Below are 21,491 nucleotides of genomic sequence, written 5' to 3' on the forward strand. Positions count from 1 at the left end.
AAATATCCAACAGGCATAATATCACAAAGGTCAACAGCGAAGAATTATTAAAGCAGCCACAGCCGGGACTGGATATTTCTCATGGAAGAGGTCACCGTTAAATAAAGAAGAAGGAAAAATTCATTAATTATAACGGACAGATGTTATTGAAATTACATTACGATAGAAGCTGCCTTCTATGAGTTTGATGTAATCATGAAGGACTTTGCTTTTTCCAAACCGCCGCTGATTTAGGCCGACAGGACGTGATTAAAAGTCCCGTTCAGAGTCCTACACTGATTTAAAAAGGCGGACGTCTGCTGCTGCTGTGGAATAACAAAGCAACATGATCATTTGTCACGTGAATTAAAAGCTGAAACGGGCGAAGAGCCAAAGATGCTGGCGTCAAATGTATGTGAAGACTGGAATGAAAACAAAACAGAGGATTTTCAATTCAACATTTTATATCTGTATAGATGGACTGAAATATGGTACAAATACCAAGAGGTGTGTATCAATGGATTGGGATTAGATATCAACTGAGATTATATTAATCTAGCTACAGTCAGAAATTACCATACTATTGCTTTTAACATTGTTTGGTGTTTTAGGATTATGTAAAAAATTACAAATTCCCAAACGTCACCCATACCACCCACTCGTAATTCTGAAGTGATGAACTTTGGGATTCCATCTCTCGAATTGATTGGATATTGTATATATTTGAATTCATTAAAAACACGTATTTTTAATAATACAAAACTCTTTACCGGCTCCTACATGATGAAAATAACAAAACTATGTTTAATTATTATTAACATATATCCCTGAAAGATTGGGAGATGAGATACTAAAGACAGAGCGTCTGTGCTACACTTGTAAACGGATAAAATAAAGTTTGAATAAATAACTTATCTGCTGCTTAGTTATTTATAGTCAAACATATGAAAAAGTGGTGCCATTCAATTACTATTTATATCCTAAATTATTTAAATAATGTCCTTATCTTTGTCATAGAGATCATTCTTTCATGGCATTGAGCTCTGACTTTGATCTGACACCTTCCACTGGGTGTTTTATTCTGAAGGGGAGTTCCTCCTGCTGTTGTTTTCCTACTCGTTCCCGGCTCTTGTCAGACGCCTTAAGTGTTACTATGTACGGAGAATCAGCCCGAGTGACGTGCTCACCTGTCACATTCAGACTGAATCTCTCTCTCTCTCCCTCTCCATCTCTCCCCCCATGGTGCACCTGTGACTGTTGCCATGGCGATGGTAACCTGTTGACCCGCGGGTTTCTGGTAATGGGGTCAAAATCATCTGCAGCTGCAGCCGACAAGCTGTCTGTCAAGTCAACACCTGCCATCGGGCTCCGGCTGGACTCCGGGTGCCAAAGAGCTCCACTGAAATAAGTTTAAAGTTGTGTGAGGATTTTCTCAACCCCCTCCCTTTTCGTTTTCTCCTCGTGACTGAAGCCGTAGAAATCTGCCATGACTGCAGACGCACGCTCCCTTTGAAGAAGCCTTGTGCTATGATATAAAAAATATTTTTAAAAAGAAGCACTTTGCTGAAATCTCAAGGAACAAAGATAAGTGAATCTGGGATATTGATCACTGGGCAGCGGCGAAAGCAGGAACAGGCGAATTCAGAAAGATATCTCTGCAAACTGAGTGTGACACACATTCCCACTTGTAATGAGGAGGAGTTAAAGGTTGCAGAGGGACGTCTATATTCTATATGCATCAGAAATTCTTATTAATCAGCTTCTTGCATGTCTGGTTCTACACTGACACACTTCCCATCAGTCAGAGAAAGAATAGACCTGTTTATATAAATCTCATTCAAAATCCGAATAACATTGACGACTGACAAAAGCTGCAGCCTTGAAAAAAATCATTTCCTGTCACCTGAATGTGAGAGCAGGTGCATTTTGTTGTTTAACGAATATTTCTCTCTCCAATGCATCTTCAAGGAACAATATTCCCCATGAGCCTCAGACGTTTAGCGGTTCGGCGAAGTTCACCGGTGAATCGAAGGAGGTCATGGTGAGCGAAAGCCGCTTTCAGACAAGCACTACTTTCCTGAAATTATCCAGAGGGTCTTTATGTGAGAACGCAAACGCCTGAGTCATTGGCTTCGCACATTTTCTGGAACTTGTTTTGCCAGACCTCTTGTAAAAGGTCCAGACAATGTTAGTCCATGTGGAAATAGAGCAGGACGACTTCCAGGGTGTCGTGAAACTGGAAGAACACAAATACCTCCAGGATGAAAAAGAGGAGGAAGGACGACGAGATTCAAGAGCTTTTGGTGATGCAATGTAAACAATTAGAGTCGACGTGTATCTCCTGCAGTTTACCAGACTTCTGTGACTGAATCTCACGTCCATGAAAGCAGATAAACACTGAAAAATGATTCTGCAAACCGATCTGAGCTCTGGGTTTGTGTTAATTATCTCTGGTTGTGAGCACTGAAGCCGTGGAGGAGGATTGAGCAGAGTGAGGATCCTGCTTCAGTCTGTCTGTCCTTGTCGGGGGGGGGGGGCAGATAACCAGCTGTCTGCAGACTTCAGCGCGATGTCTTGTCAACACAAACAGAGCAGATAAATTAGAGAGCAGACTTTCTGTTTCTGTCCTGTCTGGGTTCAAAGTGATCATTAGAGTCAGAGTCTGAACTTTGTTGAAGCCTTCATCCTGACGCCCTCGTGCTCGGCTCTACGTGAAAGCATTTATTTTTTAAAATAAGGATAATGATGATGCCCTTTGTAAGTGGTGCAGCTTCTTCTTACTTCGGCTCAACTCTTTTTGAACACGTAAGATGTTTCAAAGACCATAAAACCTCGGTTTACAGCTGATAATGTGCCTGTTACTATATTATATATTCAAGGAAATGACAGAGGTGCTCAATTGCTAATTGGAGAAACAGATTTAAGTTCCCAGGATAAATTCTGAGAACACGTTCAGCAGCGATGGAATGTGTGCGATGTCACTGAATCATTAAGAATTGAATCAAACCGAATTGAATCAAAATTGATCAATTCTGGACTCAAATGAAATTTAATCAAATCTGCTGCAAAAACTTAAATTGTGCGGTTCCGCCAATCCAACTTTCAGTGTGACTCATACAAGGTCACTGAGACGTTTGACCACTGTAATGGAATCAGTTCATCTTTGAGTCAAAGTGACAACTGGTCAACTTTTGAAAGAAATTCACTCAGGTCAGATTTGAGATATCGTTTTGAGAGGCCATAGTGACCTTTGACCTATGACCACCCATATCTCACCATGTAATCCGTGAGTCTAACTGAACATTTGTGCCAAATCTGAAAGAATCACAAGGTCACAGTGACCTTGACCTCTGAACTCTAATCAGCTCATCCTTGAGTCCCAGTGAGTGTTTGTGCCAGATGTTATTAATTTATCTGTGGGTTTTCGTAATATATCACATTCACGGGAGCATAAGGTCACTGGGACCTTGACCTTTGACCACCAGAATCTTATCAGTTCATATTTGAGTCAAGTTAAATGAATGTTTGTACCAAAATTGAAAGACATTCCCTCAAGTAACTGAGAGGTTGTGTTAACAGGAGTGAAAACATGTTTTATAAAGTGACGATGACTTTTGACCACATTATTCTGAGCTGTTCCCTCGTGAGTCCAAATGAATATTTGTAAATATTCAATAATTAAGGGTTCCTCCTCTTGAATTCTACCAATCGAAACTAATAAGTATTTTAAAGACTAGAACGTTTGCATAAGATGTCCTTATCTCTCTTTCTTGCAAACAACTCCCTCTCTTCTCTCCTTTCTCTTTTCATCTTCTGCCTTCTCCGACACAGGCTCTATTCCCCAGGCCGCTCTCCATCTCTTTTTCTCCCGCTCACTCCCTGTTTGGGTACTGACCTGGTCCGGGGCTGATCTGGTTGTCATAGAGGTGGATGTCATCTCCGCAGGCGATCGGCGAGTCCTGCGCCTCCTCTCGGCCCTCGCTGCCCTCCTCGGGCTCCGCCTCCCGCTGCTCTGGGGACACAACAGCACAGGGTCACTCCTGATCCTCGCTGGCTTCACAATCATTATCCTCGGCCCAAGTAGCTGATTAAAAAACCAAAGTCAAAAATACCAGGAGGCAGTCTGAGGTCCACAAATATAATTGCCCCATTTGAACACAGGGAATACATATTTTAAATATGTAAAAACTTCATGAGTAGAAACTATAATTACAGAACCCACAAAGTGACACGATTTTATTAGAAGAAATGCAGCTTTTCCACAACAGCTTAGTCGACAGTCAGTGAAACGTCCTGACAGCGCAGTCTGGTGCTGAACACAAAAAAACAAAACAAAGAAACCTGGAGAATTATGAGCAAATATTGTGTTTAGTGTCACCCGAAGATTTTACACAGAAGCTAATTGTCAGCTCAGGTTTCACTCGCTGCTCCTTTTCATTTCCTTTCACCAAACCGTGTGTTTATAATGAAACCATGCAGTCTGCTAAAGATGTATAAACATCTGTGACAGGCTTTACTATGTATTTGGGTTTGAAGGCAAGAATTATCTTAATAATTGCACATTTTACCAATTTTTCCTTTAATTTAATAAGTCATTTGGTCGATTGAATATCATTATATAGCAAAAAGAAACATTGCAAGTTGGTGACATTTAAAAAGAATCATGTTTGTCTGACCAAATGTACAAAATCATTATTTTTAAATGACCTACGTGATTATTTGTTTGTTTATTTTCATTTCTGAAATTCTGCTGAATCAGATGCAGGTTTGTTTGCAGGGATCTAGATGTGTCAATGATCTAGATTTAGTTATTTATTGTCGCTGATTCAGTAGATGTAATAGATTTAGTTACTAAATCAATAAGAAAAGATGAAACTCACTGTGTTTTGATGGCGTGAGAGATAATAGGATAGAATAAAATATATTCCTCTACCTGTTTTTATTGCGCCTTATTTTGGGGGATTTTAACAATCATGTGTTTTACTGTGGAATTATTCATTGATGGATGTATGTCATCTGAAAAAGTAGAATTAATACAGTTTTTCCGTTGCCGATCACTTATCTCTGTTGCTGTCAAAATAAATATCACCTCGATGTCACTGAAAGCAAAGAGACGTTCTGCCGAGACAAACTAATCATGTTTAAATACGTATAATCCCGACAGACGTTTGTCAGTTGATGTTTTCATATGAAGTTGCTCACGAATCAGAGCGAGACCAAGGTGTTTTTCTTTGGTCAGGATTTTGTTCTGGAAGGAAGCATCACAGGACTCAGCCTGGGGCCTGTTGGTATGACTCATCCCAGTCTCTGCTCCTGACACAGCAGCACCTTAAATCCAATCCTGCCGTCGCTAGTCGGCTCCCAAATATCATCCAGCGATCGGCTTGATGCGACCGGGACAATATCTCCTACTTGTGCTCTTTATCGGCTGACCTTATCCACGAGGAGGGCCCCAATTTCAGTTCCTTCAGTTTGTCTTGCGTGGGGATCATCCCTCTGCACTTGACATTATTTGAACCTTTCTGTGTCGTCCCTCTGCGCCACAGACTCACCGGCTGGGCTCTGACTTTCAAATCACCTTGGGACAGAGAGAGAGAGAGCAGCGGCTGCCGAGCAGGAGAAGCAAATCGATATTCATTTAGAAAAATTACATTTCTATACCTATTATGGGCTATTCATTTATATATATATATACCTCTGAATCGGGATTTGTATTGTTGTTTTGTTTATCCAGCTTCATTTGAGCAATAAATGGAAGAAATGAAGCCGAGCTCCTCCTCTGAAACAGTGACGGGTCAGAACCAGCAACACGTAGAGGGAACAAGGGCCGAGGGACGAGGTGGTTTGATATGAAAACACTGAATGATGGATGTGCTTCTGGTGTTCTGCAGCAGCCTCTGAGATGTGTGAGGAGCTGTGACAGAAACACTACACGTGCTCGGTCTCATCATTAAAGATGCTTTCTGTGAGAATTAATCAAAGTTCTACATTCACCTTCTCTTACTGATTTAAAATCATCGCAGGCTGCAACAAACCAAAGATTCATAGATATTTAATATTCAAACAATGTTGAGGATAATAGGTTTTTATTATCTATGTCTTTTTCTCACCCAATTGAAGCTGGGGCTAAAATCTCTGCCTTTTTCTGCTGCTATTTTTACTCTAAGAGGATTAGTTGCGAGGCAACAAAGTGAAAACAGTTTTATTCTCGCTTGTTTACATGTTTTCACTCTTACGTGATGCTGTGGAAAATAAAAGCCGGAGGGAAAAAATTGGGTCTGAATCCTTTTTGCCATCAGAGCGACTCCTGGGTTCAGTGTTTGGGAAGCAGCACACTTCTGTATGTTAATAATCAGAACTCACTGTGGGTGAACAATGGAATTTAATGGCACATATTCTTCAATCTGAACCTCTCAACACTGTCTGCGGATTACTGCTCTGATTCATTTGTCTTTAAATTCAAGAGGGTCAGATAACAAACAAAAGACAATTAATAGATTGAATGGAACTGGCTCCTCTTCTGATTGTAGATTAATGATTTAATTCGCTTTGCAGCTACACTGAGGAATATTTGTGACTTCCAGCTTCTCCCTCGTGAGGATTTTCTGCTCCTCGCTGTCGGACACAACAAGCAGTAGCACGACATCAACGACAACTTAAGGAAATTGAACTGTTGCACTTTACCTGAACACAACTTAAAATACAAGCAAAAACCTGTTTGCAATGATTGTTTCAGCTTGAATTTCAAGTAGAGACTCAAAGCTGTGATTCCGGGCATTAGTGCACTGTCATGATTATCGAACCCTCTCTATAGCAACCAGGGCTCTTCTTATACTTTGTAGAAAAAGACTATAACAGCTAAATTATAGGTTTTCCCACAGTTTTTTAAATTAAGGTTTGCCAACACCAACCCTGAAGTGAGGAGCAGTTCCATAAATAAAAAATCACAGTCATAAAGCGAGACATTAAGTTCCAAGGAAAACAGCTGAGTTACTATTTCATGTTTAATGAGTGTGTCTAGCATTTAGACGTCTTCTTTAATTTAATTTTTTTTTTTTAAATCACATGATGGGCTGCGTCAGGATCTGCGAAACACATTTTCACCCTGAATCCATCCATAAAACAACAGATTTAACCATAAAACGAGATTTAACGTTGACTTCAAAGTCAAAGAGACACCCTGCAACCCCCATGATGCATCTGGCTCCATCAAACTGGAACCCGCTGTACACAAGAGCTAATGGATATGATTGCTATGAAATTGAAATTTAGTCAGGAAATACTTGGAATTTCTGTTGCATATCCAGATCCGGGAATTTATTTTCTTCACTTTCTTTAAGATTGCGAACGCAGGACTCAGCTTCAGGCTCTTTTTTTCTGTTTGCTGCCTTCTCTCTGTGGCTCAGTCCACAGTCCGTTATTATGAATGCTGTTATTTCTGTATCACACACACTTGTTCCTCTATGAGCCGTGTGTCTGTTAACCACTGATTTGTGTTGTTGCTTCTCTGCTGCACGACTTGTAAACTAAATGATCTGTCAAACCATTCTGGACCACAATGGGAATAGTTGGCACGGCTTTGTATGTGCATCATAATGTGTGTTTTCATTTGTTAAGGTTTCTGAAGGTGGATTCATGGCCTGACTTTTCACTTCTTGTATCTTTCCCATTTTGATTCTCATCCATCACCTCAGGTCTGTCTGTCTGTTTCTTTGTCGACAGGATAACACAACAACTACAAATTCCCACTAAACTTAATATACATTATCAAAGCTAAATGGGTGTTTTTTGAGCTTCCATCCATTAGCGATAACCCCTTCTCCTGCTTTCTGTGAGTGTGTGAAATTTCAAATTCAGGGGACTGTTGGGCCTCGGTGGAGGTTTGTGCTCTACTGACTTTCATTCTAGTTTGTCCTCTATTCACCATTTAATCCGGACATGTGCAGCTGTAATCAGATTCGGTCGCCAAGCACAGAAAATGAACACGTTAATGGTCACAAAGAACATTATGACGCAGATGACACAGGCACAACAGTTATATTTTGTCCACGTCACCCGGCTCACAACCTTTGGTCGTCCGGCAAGATTCATTAATGAGCCTCTAAGATGGTGGATGATGATGCCTACTTGCCTGGAGTAATATGTCGTGATAGAGGGTTGCCTAATGAAGACGGTTATGTTCAGGAGCAGCGGGGGGGCCTTCTGTGAATTGGTGTGTTACAGGGAGGGTAATAATTGGCTGGGGGAGACAGGGAGATCCAATGCAAGCATATTCTGTCCTGACTGCTTGTGCTGCACATACTAATTGGGTTCCTCTCCTTGGCTTGAAGGTAATGAAGCCGCTGTTATCACAACAGCCCGAGCAAAGTTCATTATTTATATCCAAATGCAGCAGAGTGTGAGAGTGTTTCTTCTCCGTGCTGCAGCCGCAATCTTTAAGTCACATCTTTCACTATGGATCTACTGTAACGCACATTACTGGAAGCATTCAACTAAAAAACAAGATATCCTCCTTTCCCATCATGGTGGGCGGATCTCAGTGTTTTATCAACGCTGCGTCGGCAACTAATCCTGATTATTGCTTTGCTATGTTTTATTTTATTTTTTTTTTACGTTGAGGAAAACTGTCTCCTGTTGAAAAGTGCATCCATCAGACGGGTGACTCAGACTCACCCATTTCTTGAAAGAAGTATCCATTCTTGGACATCCCAGAGGGAGGCGCCTCTGCAGGAGAGAGGAAAACAGAGAGAGAGAGAGAGAGTCATCAGTGAGGGTGAGGGTGAGGGTGGGGGGTGGACATCAGGCCCTGCAGGGAGCCATTTGCATTTTGAAACCCCATACCCATTATTTGTCATAATTACTCTATTCTTTATTGTAAGTGTTTAATTATTGTTATGAGAGATGGTTATGAATAGAAATGAGAGTTAAAGTGGATTAAAACGTAAAAAGGACGGTGTGGATACGGAGTGAATTGTTAATTCTCACGAGAGTATCGGCCCCCTAAAGGCCGTAAGGGGGCGTGGCAATGATGACTCGGGTCATGACACGCTGAAAACAGAAGCGTGCAGAAGCGTTTAATGTGCGGTGAATTCTTTCTGTTTTACTTCTCGTCGATAGAATTCCATGAAAAGACCAAATCCGACTGTGAATTGATCTCGTTATTCTCCGAGTATCTGAAGCTTGAGATTATTAGATTATTCCTCTGAGCCACAGAAACCATTACAAACACATCAGTGACTCACACGGTTGCACTGGGAGACGCGCTCCTTTATTACCATGAACACACACTGGGTAGTTTATTCTGTGTCGAGCCGGAGACACTCGCCCGGCAAGAGAATCAATCCACAGCTGGAAATACTCCTTTAAAGGTGTTTATACTTAGTCCTATATGAGGAACGTTCTCTAGTAATAAAAATATGCTTTTTCAAAAGCTAAAGTTTGCGATTTTCAAAGTGGCGTGTCTCTTAAACCTTGAGAGACATGTTCACGTGATTGACTGGTCACTGTAGCTTGTCTGTATTTCAGCAGAATAACACAAAAACAACTCGAGCACGTTTCTTGTAACGTGGTTGAAGGTGGTATATTATGTTTTTTAACATAACAAAATATATTATCTTGCATTACGGTGATGAAAGGCCAGTGATCTCGTGTCCTTGTTGTCTTGTAATGGTATTTGTTGACAATAATAAAGCTTGTTCGGCAGCTTTACCCGCTCATGTTCTGACGGATGAATTTAATTTTCCAGCAAAAATCACACTGTGTATTTTTTCTGTGTCTTGTATCCAAGGAGGTGGGAGGTGGTGGGGGGGGAGCTGTGTTTGTAATGATGCTGATAGACCGATGGTACATTTACATTTTGAATCCCTATGATTAGGAGCCGACTCACATAAAAAACGCTGTGTTTAACCTCGCGAAGCCAAACAAGAGCCGCAGGTCAGAGGCAGTGTGATGAAAATCCAAAGCTGTTATACTGGCAGGAATAAATGCAGGTCACGGGGTTTTTTTGTGCCTGATGGGATGAGAATATCACCAGAGAATGATGTGATGCAGAGGAGACGTAGAAGTGTAACCGGGGGGCAGTGGACATGTCAGTGGAAATTATATGTTAATTATTTTCTAATTGTCTACGAAAATGTTGGAAAATACAGAAAATGCTCGTGAGAGTTTTCACCCACAGCTCAAGGTTATATCTTCCAATTTCTAATGAATGGTTTCCAGTGCTGTTGTTATGGAAAACAAGAGGAAATGCTATCAGTTCGGCTTCAGATGGCTGAGTTTGGTTGAAGAATGCAAACATTGGACATTTTGGACATTTCTGGAGAGAGTGAGTGAAACAAAGCTCCTCAAGGTTTTTTAACTTCCTGTGGTTTCCTCAAACACCAGAAATAAAACATCCAATCAGCGCCAATCATTTGGATTTCATAGTTTCAGCATTTTTCCAACTTTAATTTAGACTGCGTTTCTTCAGTCTAAACAAAGTCTCGTCTAAACAAGGAAACTTGTAGAAGTTTCCCAAAAAAAACCCAAGGTGAAGTTTTTTTGATTTCTTGCTCCGTCTGAGCAAAGGTCTAAAACCTACATTCGATATGAAACTGGAATAAACATCCTCAAATTTCAGGGAAATCTTTTATTCTTGACAAATTTACTTGAAATTGAAATTGTTGCTTATCAATCTTTTCAGCACCAAATGAATGTGGCTGATGTTCCGGTTTAAACTTTGCTTGAGTCAAAGGAAAAAGTTGTATTTTGTGAATTCATTCGCCAGCGAGGCTCAAGGTTCCCAAATCTTTTTTTGTCCTCACGACAGTGTGAACAGCACAAGTCACAAGAATCTTATCTTTGCCAATTCCAATTTGGACTAAAGGTTAAGACGAATGCGACCTTGAACCGACATTTAAAACAACGTAAAACGGTGACGCCCTCGAGAGCAAATAACCTTAAAGACAGAAAAAAACCAGAGTGGTAACAGTGAGCAGACTATTTAAACGGTGTAATACAGGTTTTGGAAATTAAACTTTTTCTCCTAATTGGGCCAAAGCTGTCAAATATAGCAAACCAAAAAATTTAATAAACTGGGCAATCCTGTAATTTAACCAGAGGGCAAACAGAAGAATTCCCTTCAGAGTGGTGAGAGTTGTTATCAGAAAAATAACATGCTCATTAGGTGGAAGAAATGCTAACAGGCAATGATTAGAACCAATACATACTGTTTTCATCTGTGCTAATACATTCAGCGATAATCCATAGTGAGTTCTGCTTCCAGGCAACGGTCGGGTATACAGCCTTATGGAGGATATCTCATTTTGAATTTACACTTAATCTGGTGAGCAGTTCTCCTCCAAAGAGCACAGACAAAGACTTTTCCAGGGCAACATTTTGCAGAGTGTTTGTCGTGGATGTGTGTAGCATTCGGATGACACACAAAGACGAGGCAGATATGGAGCGGGGATACTTTGAAGGTTACTGAGACATTGTGGGCTCACGCTGGAAGAAAAGAGGGATGAAGGAGGATAAAGGGAGGAGGGAGGGGTGGGGGGGGCTGTCACACTACCAGAATCCACTGAGGCTCTTTCTTCAGCGTTAAGCCAATATGTTTTCAAATTTTGTCCTATAACAAAAGATCGACAACACGTCTTTTTTTGCGCGTATTTCCCGCAGTCGTCCAGAATAAGGAAAAGAAACACAACCGCTATCTGTCAGATGTCAGAATTGAAAAAATCCATTTCTTTAATACGTCGAATCTTAACCGACTGTGGAACTCGATAAAGAGGAGAGATGTCAGCATGTAGAAGTCTCCCCTCTTAAGGAGATTTCATGATAAAGCCAAGTATAAGTACACATAATACAGTAATACCAGTTGCAGCTTTCTCTCTGAAACTGTAAAAGAAAACAGAAAAATGCATGGGGATAGTGTAACGTGCGTATTTCTTTTGTTGAGAAGATTATTACGTCTGTACAGTAAAAAAAAAAACCCTGTGAAGACACAACCTTGAGCCGTTAGCTTAGCGTAGCACAAAGATGGGCCTGGGGGCAGGAAGCCCGGGGGCAGGAAGCCAGGCTGCGTTCAACCCCTCTTAAAAAGCCCATTCATGAACACGTTTTATCATATTTATTAAATATGTTCATAAACCTGACTGTAAAAGCAGGGGATGGTTTTAATGGGGTCACGTGCCTGGATGTCTCTTGGCACTGTCATTCCCTCACCGGCCAAGAAACTTATCAGTTTATGTCAGTTATCTAACTTCTCTCAAGACAGAAAACTTCTTAGTTTTAACACTTTGGTTTTTGTGAGAATAAAACCAACGAGATTTAAACAGTTCAATGTTATTTTTACCCACAGTGCTAAAGCTAAGCTAACTCTCCTCTGGCTCCACCTTCATACTGAGCTACCGGATATTAAAAGTGGTTTTGACCTTGTCGTCTGACTCCCAGCACAAAAGCACATAGGCATCCCATAATGATTAACTATTACTTTAAATGTAATAGTACTAACAGACCTGATGTACTTACACGGTACTGTATTACTGCTGCTATGTCATAGGTTATATGATGGAGCTTTTCCAAATCACAGAATCGTTCTAAGAAGAAGAAGAAAAACACCTTTGACGTCTTTTTAAAAATCTTATCAAGTTGAAAATGAATGAATTGAATTTTTAGATGGATGGAGTGACCTTCAGCATCAGTCTGATTGACGACTCGCAGAGAGAGAGAGAGCTTCAGGAAGTGTTGAGCCTCTCACGAGTGAATGAATATTCCCAGTTACCTTGAGATGTCTGGTTTACACTGCGGCCATTTGTTGATACAAAAGATAAAAAGAAATGCAACCATGGGAAGTTAATGTCGAGTTTTGTTTTCACGAGGATTTACGACGATGAGAAACCATCAGAAAAAATATACATTTCTGGAAGTATTGTGTTCTCCGTCCACGTTCCTCAAATCAATTTCCTCATTCGAGCTGCCATGTTAACACAAACATGGGCGGGGGGGTATTTCTCTGCTGCCTCTGTGCTACAAAGTGTGTTTGATTGTGATGTCAGTCACATAAACATCAATTTTCCCTTCACTTTCCTACACAACACACACACACACACACACACACACAGGTCGATCAGCCTGCTGACCTGCAGCTACTGCACTGAACTCACAGTCTCTCTCACAGCTGCTTACTAATCTATGTTATGATAAAGACAATAATATTATTACTGCACATTCAACCTAAAATACAAAGATGATGTGAAATTTGCACGTCGCAACTTTTTGCATGGGAACGATCACAGCTGACTTAGAACAGAGATAAAGATGCTAATAAGGACAAACTCCTCTTTATCGACCCCTGGTGGCCGGCTGCAGTACAGGTCTCAAACCCCACCTCACCCATGTTAGTGGAGGGGACGTGGTAGCATTGGTGACATTCTTTCTTAATGCCAAATAATGTGAATTGTGTTTTTTCTTTCGTCATAAATATCTAGTAATGTCTGAGACTACTGTACGACAAAAAAAAAGATTGTCAGTACACAATGATGTGAAGAAACCAGTAAACAAATATTTGAACGTAAACATCCTGTATGGGCTCCTGCTCGTATATTAATGTGGCAGCTTCCTGTTCAAGCGGTTTCTGTGAACTACGTGTTACTCCGAGAGCTGAGATCACACCGAGCTGTTTGTCAACGACAGGCGCAGGGGAGAGATTTAGAGGGATCGGGGGGGAATGCACCTTATCCATGTTACCGGCTTTACCAGATCAATGGAAATACACCAGGCTTCACTTCACCACCGAATCAAGAGCTCGGCTTTCTACAAGTGAGACTGTAGAGAATGAAACTTCACTCCTGGCAGGAAGTCGCTTCATCCTCGGTGTAGAAGAGGTCGGACTGCAGAAGTTAAACGAGCTGCACGTTGTGACCACGCGATTTGTTTTGGTTATGAGTTATTATCGCACATGCAGATAATTGGAAGACAGAGCTGATTAAGGATGCGTTACATACTTCATGCTCCGATGGTCTTTTTCCAGAAGCTTCATTAGCAGTCGTCAGGGTTATTCTGTTGTGCCGTCACAAGGAGGGTCGCTTCTATTTGCATTTCACTTTTTACTTCACTTTTTATATCTTTTATATATTTTTATATAGATATGTTTATGTCTAAATAAATGTTACTTTGTATACATATAAGAAAAAGTGAGTAAATAAAAAGTAAACAGTGAGTAAATATATATTATTTTTTATTGTTTTTCTTATGTGTGTTGTATTTATTGTGTTTTTATGTTTCTATGTTCATTGTATGCACCAATAACCAGAGCAAATTCCAGGTAGGTGTTAACCTACTTGGCAATAAATACCTTCTGATTCTGATTCTGATTTTGTGAATTGAAACAATCTGAAAAGGTGAACTATGAAAACTGCGAGGTCTGAGGACACCTGGGCTTGCATGTCAGCATGTATTCGTTCTTTACATGTTGTGTCACCTGCAGCTTATCCTCATAAAGCAACTAAATACATATTTGCAGTTGATCATAAGGGGAAAATGCATGATTTCTCATTTTCTTTTGCCAATTTGGTTGCAAATTTGGTTAAATTCCAGTTACATTTGGATGAAAACCTGACTAATGCCATAAGACTTTTAAACTCCTCTGAACTGCAATAACTCCACTAAACCAGCACCGTGGCATATTTGCACTATTGCACAATATTGAACTATTGTTGTTCTATTTTTCTCTTGAGGTGTATATATATATTTTTAGATATATACATTTTATTTTCTATTTTAAATTTTTGATATTCTATTTTTACATTTTGGTTATAATTACTTGAGCATTGGTAGAAGAGAGCCTGTGACTCAAGCATTTCATTGCCAGCGACTGCTTAATGTTATTGTTGTGCATGTGATAATAAAAATCTTGAATCTTGAATCTTGCATCCTGAGATCGTTGTGTGCTTGTGTGTGTGTGTGTTTCTCTTTTTGTTGCATTCCACATGAACACCCTATGCAGATCACTGTCAGTGCAGACGATGCAACCGCAGCGTTTCAAAGTCTGAGAAAGATCTGATCCGGATCTGTGCTCAAGCTCCTGTTTCATCACTGTTCTCTAGATGTTTTTTCCTTCTGGAAACAATTACCGTCCTCCACTCCACACGCTTCCATTTTTACTTTCACCCAGTTCTTCACACACGTTTGTTAATGCTGCAGGGTCCTTTAATTATCCCTCATTTCATTGTCAAATTAAACATGAATTAGTGAGCTGTTTTATAACCATTTGTAAAAGGTGTTCCATTACACGAGGGCAAACGTTTTTTAATGGCGACTTATATTGTAATTTATTTGTAATTATTATGGCCTTTATCACTCACTTCCCAAACCTGGAGCAAGATGTAAAAATGATGAACACGGACTTCTTATTTGTTTTCCAACACATAAACAGGGATTTATAAAAAAGTTAGCGTGGTGAAAATGTGTGAAATGCTTTTAGAGCCACTTGTGAATTATGTCAAATGGAAATAAATAACAATACGTGAGAAAAAAGAGAATTCCATTAGTGTGATTACTGATTTTAAGATTTTGTAATGTATTTTATCAGCTGTTTGCTACCAATTCTCTGAACATTATTTTAGAAATGAAATAAATACAAACAGTGGTAGAATAGACCCAAGTCACACACTAGTAAGAGAGAAGGATGTTATATATGATAACTCTCTGCAGGAAAGAGGAAGCTGTCTTCTTGTAAGCAGGAAGTCGGTTTGAATAGTATCGCACGCATGTGTCATTGCGTTGACTGATCCGCTGTGTGTGTGTGTGTGTGTGTGTGTGTGTGTTTGTGTGTTTGTGTGTGTGTATGTGAGCCTCTTACTTAGAGTCAGGCCTTTCATCATATACATGAGGGGAATATGTGTCAGTCAGTCGAGTTCCCGTGTCCCAAACCCACAAGCAAGGCAGCTGCTGCGTTCTTCTCTTGATTTGGTGTCAGAACACGCCACACGACAAACTCTTTCTTCCTGATAAACCAGAACTGTCGTCTGATACCAGCTATCTGCAGAAGAGATGGCAGGCGACTGCTTGTTGCCGTTGCAGCGATTGCGGTTTTTGCATCAGTTCCAGATCTCGTGATGTGACACGAGCGAGTTAGCAGCTGCTTGACAGAGACACAGGCGGCGAGAGGAGAATGTTACCTGAGATGTTTCCTAACGTTTCTAGAATCTAGAAACACAAACACACACGTGGGCTGCAAATCAAAGAGCGGCCGACCCCTGGCTTCTGCTCTGAATTCACCTTTTTGATCTCTGTGTAGTCAAGGGAGAAAAAGAAAGTGACTTCCCACAGTCCTGATGAAATACATCCAGGGAGAGAGAGTTAGTGATTTAGACGCCAGAGGCAAAAACTGCACTGACGACCTGTAGGTGTTTGTACGTGCTCCCATTTAATCTGATTTACCACCTCTCTCTTACTAAGCCACAGCATCATTAAGCAAACACTGCAGGAAGCCTAGACACATTCATACAGGAAGTAGAAAACTGTTTGCAGGCAGGTTGTTTCAGCGAGTGAAGCCGAGAGAGAGGATTCTCAGTGAGAGAAGAAAATATCATAAATGCAGGCTGAAGGTCCAGTTTCCAATTTACTGACAGATTTAATGAGAAACATGAGAGAAAACAGAAAGTCAAAAGACAACTTTAAGCAATTTCGGTGACCACAGGCACAAACGCAGTCCTGGTGAAGTTTGGCACAATCTGAAAGAGGGGAGTCAGGAGGGAGCTTTAATAACTGCAATCACCTCTAATCCCCTTTTAAAAACAGCAGATGATTTAATATTTTAGAGAGTGGCAAGAAGCAAATATACAACTTCACCAAATACTGGTACAAAGCGATCCATAAAAACATCTTTTCCGGAGTTTGCCTCACACACGCAGCCCCTGTGGAAAGTTTCAGGACAACGTTAGGACCTCAGCTGCTGCCTGAAAGCATCTCAACATAAAGTATTTTGGCTACAACACTTTATTACTGTTTGCAGTCTGTGCTGTTAAGTGAGAGAGATTAAAAACAATTTCAGTTCTTGTCCGAACATATTTAACATGTGCCAAAATAGAATAGTTTTGGCAAATACTGGGAGGAGATTCAGAGGCAGAAACTGAGATATTATTCACACAACAGGAAATGCGTTGTCTTAGCATAAAGAACGATGACATTTTTGTTATTGTCTTTATGCTTTCAGTCTGTCTATGGCATTAAAATGTAAAGCTTTCTAAACAGGACCTGCATAAGCTGTGTGCTTTTATTTTTCGCAAAAGGTGAATTTATTAGGGACTATATTCAACTGAGAAATAAAGGAATACTATATAATTTCACCATCCTGAGAATAATTGCTTATAGATGGTATAGATGGTATTGAGATAGCTTGCATTTCAGGCAGCCACGGTCTGTGACCTGCATTTAATTAGTGTGTTGCTGAAACACTGCAGATGTAATACACCTAAACATCCCCGCTGCTGTTTGATGGCTGCAGGTATTTAATCAACGCAGAGGCAGGGACCTCATACATTCTATAAACCCCTGGGAACGACTTTACAGGTAAAAATCACTCATTACTATAACCCACTGCAGACTCGGCTTTAACGGCGACAAATAAAGCGTTTTGATGTTATTTAAATACTCCAAGACAACAGGAAGTCAACTCTTACGACCTTGGGTGTGTGTGTGTAAAGCAGCCAGGCTGAAACCGCTCCGACCTTCTTCTCCATCGCAGCCCAGTGCACTGCAGGTACATGCAAAGCAGATGCCTGACGCCCCAGGAGGGACACACCGTGGAATTTACAGGGGAGGTGAGGCTGATAGTCTGGAGTGAAGAGGGCAAGAGATTAAAAGGCGCCCCTGCTGTGTTTGTATAGGGGAATCTACGAGGGCTGGGACAGCACCAAGGAGGAGGCCGGGCCTTTTGTTGGCTAATTGTGCCCACAGGCTCTTCTTGGCACCCGTCGTCTCTGGCGCTGTGGTCGTTGAGAGATCCCAGGCAGAAAGGGAATTCCTCCCAACGCTCGGCTCTGGGCGAGCTCTTTGCACGTGGACACTTTTGAAAACAGCACGTCGGCATTTTGGCCGTTATCCGTTTTCTTCTTATTACCTCGGAAATCTTTAAGAAACTTCAGTTAGCACGCTTATTACACACATGTTGTGAATTTGCACAATGTGTTCACAGGGTATTCCCCAATCTGGTGGCATTCTCTGACATAATCACCAATACATGATGCTTTTAAGGCTGCTCTCTTTTTTATGTAACGTGGATAATGTGCTTTAATTAGGGTGACCAGATTTGAGTTTGTAAAAAAGAGGACACTTCGTCGCGGGGGGGGGGGGGGGGGGGGGGTGTAGTGTATAGCATGCCGCACCATGACCATGTGAATGCATACAAATGTCACAAATGAAATGACAAAAATGACACAAATTACTATTACTATATATAAACATCTATTTATTGAACTTTAACAAAATTGCAAAGTGCAAATGTAAAACAAATCTTTTTTGTGGCATTTAAATGTGTCAATAATGATAACAAATAAAACATTCTAAATAATAAATTCTTTATTAACATATTAAAATAAGAAAATTAAGAAACTTTTCAGTCCTCCTCATATATTAAAGCAATAATGATAACAAATACAATATTCCAAATAATAAATTACTTATATGGCCACATATTAAAATAAGAAAATTAAGACACTTTTCAGTCCTCCTCATGTGGTTGGCCATATTATGTGCTGTTGTAAACAGCGCACGGAGTGGAGTGGAACGTTCCAAAGGCTCAAAATAGTCGTATTTGGAGGATAAATATCGTGGCTCTGGCAACCCTGAGATCGGTCGCCCAATGACAGACTCTCTCTACAGTCAGCTCGCGCAAGAAGGTGGAACGTAAGGGTGGTACCATTTCCAGAACTTGGAAGGCCGAAATAACTAGTAGGCTATGTGAAAGACCCAGAAACACAAATATATGACGAGGCAAAAAAAAAAAAAGAAAAATTATTAATAGTTTTTTTGCGACGAGGCAAAATACCGGACGTTTTTGGAATCCCTGCCGGACGCATTTTTTAGGTCTCGAAAAGAGGACATGTCCGGGAAAAAGAGGACGTCTGGTCACCCTACTTTAATGTAATGTTTAAATGTGACCTGCAACCTGATCTGTGTATTTTGGACTTGACAAGTAAAGCTGAATCCGAAATCACAACAGGAGCTAAAACCAAGTGTTTCAGACGTGGAACGTGAAGTTACAGCATGTCAAACAATAACTCTACATGTGACAGGGATCCTCCCGACATCTCGCTCATCATCTCTATCTCTCAGGTCGCTCCTACAACCCCAAACTGCAAGCGTGTGTACTTGGGATCTTATCCCCTCCATCGCCAGCTGAAGTCAAATCCACGTCACGCTGACCTGGGAAAGTCTCGGAGTCCGGTGGAGAAGAGGCTGCTCTGTTATAATTAAATATCAAATGTAAGGTGAGGAGCCACCCTGACATTCTGAGGGTTTCTGTAGCATGCTGTGCTCACTGAGCCGAACACAACCACACCAGTGAGTGGTTCCACCAGGGCTGGAGGAAACCACGATTGGTTTCATCAGAGCTGTCGACCAAAAAGCCTTCTGCAGGTTACAAGCCTCTGGAGGTTTATTCACGTGGAATCTTTAACAACAGCCACAAATTGAGACGTAACCCTTCAATTTCAATTAAATCTCACCTTTCTTGGGGTGACACATTTGTTTACTGGAGATTATGAGACTGAATTTGATTATTATCACACAAAATCAGTATTCTTAGGACACAGCGAACACATTTAAAGGCTGATCAACTAATCCACCCTACAGCCATGATGTCTAATTAATTGTTTTGTCGATAAACACAGAATAAGCAACTAATTCGAAGATCAATAAATTGATTTTCCGAGGGAGATTTTTCTTGCATTGGAGTAAACATGCTTGTGCTGTACTGTCCTCCGGTCGGGGGAGGATTGTTTGATGGAGGCTTTTATCCGAAGAGCCTTGAAATACAATGACTCGCATTTGCAGTAAAAGAAAATCTACTTTTGTCCGTCCCTGTGTCTCCTTGTAAAAAGATTGCGAGAAGTCCTTATTCGAACTCAAGGGTATTATGAAACACGCATCTCCCCCCCCTCCCCCATGTGTTTTCATTGAGGGACGCCTACTCTGTTGACAAGGAAATCTAAAGAAATTGAATGCCACTTTGTGACAATTGACCAGCTAAAAAATGATAATTATAAAAACCTCCTTCTTCAGGATTCACTGTAGAAAATGTTTACTCTGTAGCAATTGCCCCAGTATTTAAAAATTTGCACCGGAGATACCGGTAAGAATTATTTTAGAGGAAAACCTAAACTCGGACATGGTTTGATTTAGATGATGACAGCTGTGTCCTCAGGCTGGTGTCTGACGCTGATGATGTCACGGCAGAGCCTTGACCACAGAGCCGGCCAAGAGCGAGAGTGATGCTGGACGGAGGTAGGAGGGTGTGCATTCAAACATATGTCTCTACATGTATGTGCTACTGGTACATGTATGTGCTACTGGTACATGTATGTGCTACTGGTACATGTTTGTGCTATTGGTACATGTATGTGCTACTGGTACATGTTTGTGCTACTGGTACATGTATGTGCTACTGGTACATGTATGTGCTACTGGTACATGTTTGTGCTACTGGTACATGTATGTGCTACTGGTACATGTTTGTGCTACTGGTACATGTATGTGCTACTGGTAAATGTATGTGCTACTGGTACATGTTTGTGCTACTGGTACATGTATGTGCTACTGGTACATGTATGTGCTACTGGTACATGTTTGTGCTATTGGTACATGTATGTGCTACTGGTACATGTTTGTGCTACTGCTACATGTATGTGCTACTGGTACATGTATGTGCTACTGGTACATGTATGTGCTACTGGTACATGTTTGTGCTACTGGTACATGTATGTGCTACTGGTACATGTTTGTGCTACTGGTACATGTATGTGCTACTGCTACATGTATGTGCTACTGGTACATGTTTGTGCTACTGGTACATGTATGTGCTACTGGTACATGTATGTGCTACTGGTACATGTATGTGCTACTGGTACATGTATGTGCTACTGGTACATGTTTGTGCTATTGGTTCATGTATGTGCTACTGGTACATGTTTGTGCTACTGGTACATGTATGTGCTACTGGTACATGTATGTGCTACTGGTACATGTATGTGCTACTGGTACATGTATGTGCTACTGGTACATGTATGTGCTACTGGTACATGTATGTGCTACTGGTACATGTTTGTGTCTGTAAATGTGTCAAAGACTCCATCCGAAAACTAGTTCAACAAGACAGAATTCATTATTTTTCAGGAACTAGAACTCTACGAGAATATTTCATCCTGTGATTGACAGCCGGATGGGCAGCAGGCCTCAGCCACAGAACAAAACACAACTCTCCAGTGTGCCCTCCATGTAATTCATTTCTTTTCTAATCAAAAATCTACATG

At 40.8% G+C, this 21,491-nt stretch overlaps 1 protein-coding gene across 1 annotated transcript in view; it reads right to left on the bottom strand.

Annotated features, from left to right (window-relative positions):
* slc4a11 (solute carrier family 4 member 11) overlaps positions 1–21,491 on the bottom strand; it is a 72,926-nt gene that overhangs the window by 41,525 nt on the left and 9,910 nt on the right. Inside the window, exons 2-3 of the mRNA XM_061083050.1 lie at positions 8,653–8,703; positions 3,875–3,991 (exon numbers count right to left, since the gene is read on the bottom strand). Coding sequence (XP_060939033.1) covers positions 3,875–3,991; positions 8,653–8,703 — 168 coding nt within the window. The remainder of the gene's footprint in view (positions 1–3,874; positions 3,992–8,652; positions 8,704–21,491) is intronic.

This window comes from Limanda limanda, chromosome 12 (assembly GCF_963576545.1).
Source record: "Limanda limanda chromosome 12, fLimLim1.1, whole genome shotgun sequence".
In the NCBI taxonomy this organism is placed as follows: domain Eukaryota; kingdom Metazoa; phylum Chordata; class Actinopteri; order Pleuronectiformes; family Pleuronectidae; genus Limanda; species Limanda limanda.